The sequence below is a fragment of the Pipistrellus kuhlii genome, unplaced genomic scaffold, assembly GCF_014108245.1.
Source record: "Pipistrellus kuhlii isolate mPipKuh1 unplaced genomic scaffold, mPipKuh1.p scaffold_m20_p_20, whole genome shotgun sequence".
NCBI lineage: Eukaryota > Metazoa > Chordata > Mammalia > Chiroptera > Vespertilionidae > Pipistrellus > Pipistrellus kuhlii.
In genome coordinates, this window is record NW_023425516.1 from 204,544 (window position 1) to 210,000 (window position 5,457).

General features: G+C 62.2%; 1 protein-coding gene across 4 annotated transcripts in view; it reads left to right on the forward strand.

Annotated features, from left to right (window-relative positions):
• The first annotated feature begins 238 nt into the window (after positions 1–238).
• The window catches only part of OASL (2'-5'-oligoadenylate synthetase like), a 20,081-nt gene continuing 14,862 nt past the window's right edge, over positions 239–5,457 (forward strand). For 2 of the 4 annotated variants that reach the window (XM_045585366.1, XM_045585368.1), the window contains exons 1-3: positions 239–461; positions 2,516–2,798; positions 3,628–3,803. In XM_045585366.1, coding sequence (XP_045441322.1) covers positions 264–461; positions 2,516–2,798; positions 3,628–3,803 — 657 coding nt within the window. In that variant the 5' untranslated portion in view covers positions 239–263. The remainder of the gene's footprint in view (positions 462–2,515; positions 2,799–3,627; positions 3,804–5,457) is intronic. The other 2 variants (XM_045585367.1, XM_036448757.2) reach the window with 2 other exon arrangements.

The following is a 5,457-nucleotide window of genomic DNA, read 5'->3' on the forward strand; positions in this document are numbered from 1 at the left end:
TTAAGGTGGCCCCAGTCCTCCCAAGCTCTGCGGAGTCAGTCCCTCTGCGCCTCCGCCACAGCCAGGGGTCCCCAAGGAGGAGGGCCCAGGCCAGCCCCCTCGCTCCGGGCTTCCTCTCTGTTATCTGTATCCCAGCAGGCCGCTGGAGGGGAGCGGAGGAGGAGCTCCCTTAAAAAAAAAAAAAAGGGGCGTGCACGCCAGGAGCTGGGCGTGTGACTACATATCTGCCTGGCAGGGGTCCTGTCACACGTCCTGTCACAGCGATGGCACTGCCCGAGGAGCTGTACGACACCCCCGCCTCCAGGCTGGACGCCTTCCTGGCTCAGCGGCTGCAGCCCAGCCGGGAGTGGAAGGAGGAGGTGCTGGAGGCCGTGAAGGCGGTGGAGCAGTTCCTGAGGGAAGAGCCCCTGGAGGGAGCGTGTTGGCCGGACCAGGAGGTGCGGGTGCTGAAGCTGGTGAAGGTGAGACTGGGCCAGGGCTGGGCACACGCAGCCCGAGGGGCCTGACCCCTGAGGCGCTGGGGATCTCTGCCTCGCTATCCCCACCCCATGCTGCCGACCCTCAGCACTTAGCTGCCTGCACCCCACCCCACGCTGCCCTGAGCACAACAACCTGGTAAGGAAGCTAATAACAGTTCACTTTTTGGGGTGCACCAGCATAACCGCTCAACAGGTCTGATCTCTATGCTGTTCTCTTTCCTCTTCTCAGATGAGAGCAAAATGGAGGCTCAGAGACTTGAGATTGACAGCAACCAAGTGCAAAGCCAAGTCTTTGCTCCTGGTGTGAATAGATAGATCATCAGAGAGAGAGAGAGAGAGAGAGAGAGAGAGAGAGAGAGAGAGAGAGAGAGAAAGAGGTTTCTCGTTCCACTTATTTATGCCTTTGTTGGCTGATTCTTGTATGTGCCCTGACCTGCGATCGAACCAGCAACCTTGGCCTACTAGGAAGACACTAGCCACCTGAGCTGCAGGGCTGAGGACATAGCCTGGCCTGGATGTTAAGTAATATAAGTGAATCATTGCTGGCTGTGTTAGGTGTGACAGTTCTGTGGTTAAGGGAGATATGTTCTCTTACCTTGTACACAAATGCTAACTTATTTAGGGACAGTTTCTTGGTGTCTATCGTTTACTTTAATGTGGGTTAGATGAAGCAAATGTGGCGAGAAGTTAAGATTGTTAATCTAACTGGATATATGAGCTCACTTTATTCTCTATGTTTTACTTTAAATATATATTTGATTTCAAAGAGGAAAAGAGACGGGGAGAGAGAGAGAAACATCAGTGATGAGAGAGAATCATTGACCAGCTGTCTCCTGTGTGCCCCACACTGGGGATCAAGCCCGCAACCCTGGCCTGTGCCCTGACCGGGAACTGAATCGTGACCTGGTTCATAGGTCAGTGCTCAACCCCTGAGCCATGCCGGCCGGGCTGACCGTGACCATGACTACAGGCTAGGAGCCAGGGCAAGTAGCTTTACCCCCACTGCCTCAGTTTCCTCATCTGCACCTCAGAGATAATGTTACTAGTGGCTCCTCAGTCGCCGGGCGAGAGGACACAAAGGTCTTGTCTGTGCAAAGGGCCAGACCCAGCCTGTGCTCACCCCACGGGGAAAGAGGCTGATCTGAGGCCTGTTCACGCCCAGCAATCCTACCTCCCGAAGAGAGAGAGAGGAGAGAGAGAGAGGAGAGAGAGGGGGGTGATTTGTAGGGCTCCGAATGATCACATAGCTGGAGAAGCCAGGCAGGAGTCAGGCCAGGTCAGGCTGCCAGGCTCTCATCCACAGGCAGTCCTGCCCCTCTCCCCCCCCGCCATGTCATAAACCTCTCAGACCTCCCGCTGCCCGTCCAGCTGCCTGTGGAGGGCATCCATGTCCGGGCACACACATGGCTGCAGGCAGGGCGGCCTCAGAGTGGAGCCCGGGGAACTCGGGCCTGGGCTCCGGCCTCAGGCTGTGCACCTGCGGCCGGGCAGGTGGCTTCTCCCGAGCTCCCGCTTTCTCACCTGAGAGGGGGATGGGTCCCCCTGTCCGGGCTGTGGCTCTGACCCCTGGGGCTGTGACCCTGACCCCCGGGCTGTGACCCTGACCCCTGGGCTGTGGCTCTGACCCCCGGGCTGTGGCTCTGACCCCGGGGCTGGGGCTCTGACCCCGGGGCTGTGACCCTGACCCCGGGGCTGTGACCCTGACCCCGGGGCTGTGACCCTGACCCCGGGGCTGTGACCCTGACCCCGGGGCTGTGGCTCTGACCCCGGGGCTGTGGCTCTGACCCCGGGGCTGGAGCTCTGACCCCGGGGCTGGAGCTCTGACCCCCGGGGCTGTGACCCTGACCCCGGGGCTGTGGCTCTGACCCCCGGGGCTGTGACCCTGACCCCGGGGCTGTGACCCTGACCCCCGGGGCTGTGACCCTGACCCCGGGGCTGTGGCTCTGACCCCCGGGGCTGTGGCTCGGACCCCGGGGCTGTGGCTCGGACCCCGGGCTGAGCCTGAGCCGGGCGGTGACGGTGCCCTGTGCCCGCAGGTGGGCTCCTTCGGCACGGGCACGGCGCTGCGGGGCGTGGCGGAGGTGCGGCTGGTGGCCTTCCTGAGCGGCCTCCGCAGCTTCCAGGAGGCGGCCCGGTGCCACCAGGCGGCGCTGCGGCTCCTGCGGGGGGCGCTGTGGACCTGCCGGGACCTGCTGGACCTCGGGCTCGAGGGCCTGGAGGTGGCCCCGGGCGTCCCCGACGCTCTCGCCTTCACCATCTGGACCCGCTGGACCGCGGAGCCGGTCACCGTCACCATCGTGCCCGCCTACCGGGCCCTGGGTAAGGAGGGGCCCGCCCCGCGCCTCCCCCCATCCCCGGGCCCCCGTCCGTCCGCCCTCCACCCGCCCCGGGGGCTGCGGCCGCCGTGCCCCGGGCTCCCCTGGAGACCACGCTGGTGCGTGTTGATGGCAAAGCAAGCAAGACCCCGAGGGCCGGAGTGGAGGGTGCTGGGCGCGCACCGGGGACCGCACAGGCTTTGGGGCGCCTGGCGCGGGCCGGAGGCGGGACAGAGCGGGAAGGCGCCCGAGCCCCGCTCTCTGCCCTGGAACTGGGGTCCCCGCGGCGCTGGGGCCCAAAGGAACTGAGGGCGGGGGGGGGGGGGGGCCTGAAGGGAACGAGCTGAGCGCAGCGGGGAGGGCGCCTGGGAGCGCGAACCCGCTGGTGGCGGCAGGAAGGACCCCCGGCCCCGGGCAGCCCCCGCGGACACCGGCCCGGAGCAGCCCCTGCAGCCCCCGTGGCCCCAGCCCCTGCCCCGGGCAGCCCCTGAGCCCTGGCCCGGGCAGCCCCCGCGGGCACCGGCCCGGAGCAGCCCCTGCAGCCCCCGCGGCCCCAGGCCCCGCCCCGGGCAGCCCCTGAACCCCGGCCCCCCAGGCCCCGCCCCGGGCAGCCCCTGAGCCCTGGCCCCCCAGGCCCCGCCCCGGGCAGCCCCTGAGCCCTGGCCCGGGCAGCCCCCGCGCACCGGCCCCGGGTATCCCCCGCGAACACCGACCCCTGCAGCCCCCGCGCACCGGCCCCGGGTATCCCCCGCGAACACCGACCCCTGCAGCCCCCGCGCACCGGCCCGGGCAGCCGGGTCCTGACCGGTCCCCCTGCGCCCCCCTCGCCCCAGGGCCCTCGGCTCCCAGCTCGCCGCCGCCCCCCCAGGTCTACGAGCGCCTGGCCGCAGCCTGCCCGGACCCCGGCCGCCTCTCGCCCTCCTTCTGCGAGCTGCAGCGGGACTTCGTGAAGCACCGGCCCACCAAGCTCAAGGGGCTGCTGCGGCTGGTGAAGCACTGGTTCCTGCGGGTGAGCCTGCGGGGGGAGGGGGGGAGGCCCCGGAGAGAGGGAGCCGGCCAGGGAGAGTGCCCTCTTTTAAATATTAATACAAAGTGGAATAAAGAGGCTGGAGAGAGCCGGGTCGAACCAGAAAGTCACGGCTCCATTCCCAGAAGGGGGCGCGCAGGAGGCAGCCCATCCATGGTTCTCTCTCATTGATGTTTCTCTCTCACTCTCCCTTCCTCTCTGAGATCAATAAAAATAAATAAATAAGGAGCTAGAGAAAGAGGGGAAAGAGAAGGAGGAGGGGAGGGGAAGAGAAAGAAAAGCTGGAGGGAGGAGAAAAATAAGGAAGTTACAGGATTTCGGTAAGCAGGTACACAGTCTTGTACCGTTAATGCCAATTGCAATGGGATATCCGCACGTTAATCGCTGCCCATGAAGGCCGCTAACAAGGGGAAAGATTCACCGCCTTCCGCCCACATCAGTTCCCCTCCCATGGCCGGTTCCTGGGATCATGACTAACTGAGTGAACATTTTCCTAGCAGTTGCCTTTCAGATTTCACATGCGATGTCTGCATGGAATCATGTATATTTCAAAATATCCATACGACACCTGGAACTAATATAATATTGAATGTCAACTGCACTTGAAAAAAAGAATGATTATTAAGATGATAGATCCTCCCTTCCTCCAACTGATGGACAGACGTAAACTCCACCTGCAGCCAGACATTCCTGAGCATTGAACCACCAACCAGCACCTGCCAAATACCCTAAGCCCCCGGTTCCTAAGTCCCTAGGTCCCTAATCCTAGGCCTTGCATGAAGCCATCAATCAGCATGTGCTGAGTGCCCCAAGCCCCGCCCCCTATCCTTAGAGGTGCTTGTACCCCGGCCCTCGCTCTCTTCCGCGCTCTCTCTGGGAGCAGCCGGCAGTGGTGCTCTTCTCTCCAATACAGCCTGCGTCCTGCCATCCCCGTCTCCGCCCCACTCTGTTTCATCTTTCATACTGGTGCCTCAGACCCGGGTGACCGTGGACGATCCTCTGGCCCTGCTGGGTGGCGTGGTCCTGAGGTGATTGGTGGTTCAGTGCTCCAACTAAGAGGCAGAGTTTAGTCGTCCATCAGTTGGAGGAAGGGAGGATCTATCACTCCCCGTTGGTCAAGCCTCTGCCCCTGAGGCAAGGATTCGGCCACACAGGGTTTTATGAAGCTGCTGTTTGATTCAGTTCTATTACTTTGGTGTTTTCTCTTATTTGACGAGTTTTATCCAGCTAGGTGTCACAAGCTATTGACGGACACGTAAGGACATAAAGAGCTTGTGTTTATGGTAAACAAAGGAGAGTCCCATGAGGCTAAGGGGTTCACAGTTCCTGTCCGGAAGTTTGGTGAAGTCCCTGGTGTCAGCATTGACTTTTATGGCTCAGTCGTATTTTAGTGTTCACATCAGTTCCTGGACTGGGGTCAAGGACCAACGAACTGAGCGGAGAAGCCGGAACTGGGGTGTGGAAATTATGAAAATGCAGAGCAGGCCCCGTGAGTGAGGGGTCAGCGGGTCGTTCCTTCAATATCTGAGCTCCCACCTGGGGAAGGGAAAGCCTCAGGGTCATGTCGATTGAAGCTGCCCTTTCACTTACCTACACGAAGGCACAGTCACAGGACCTGTTACCTGCAGATCCCAGA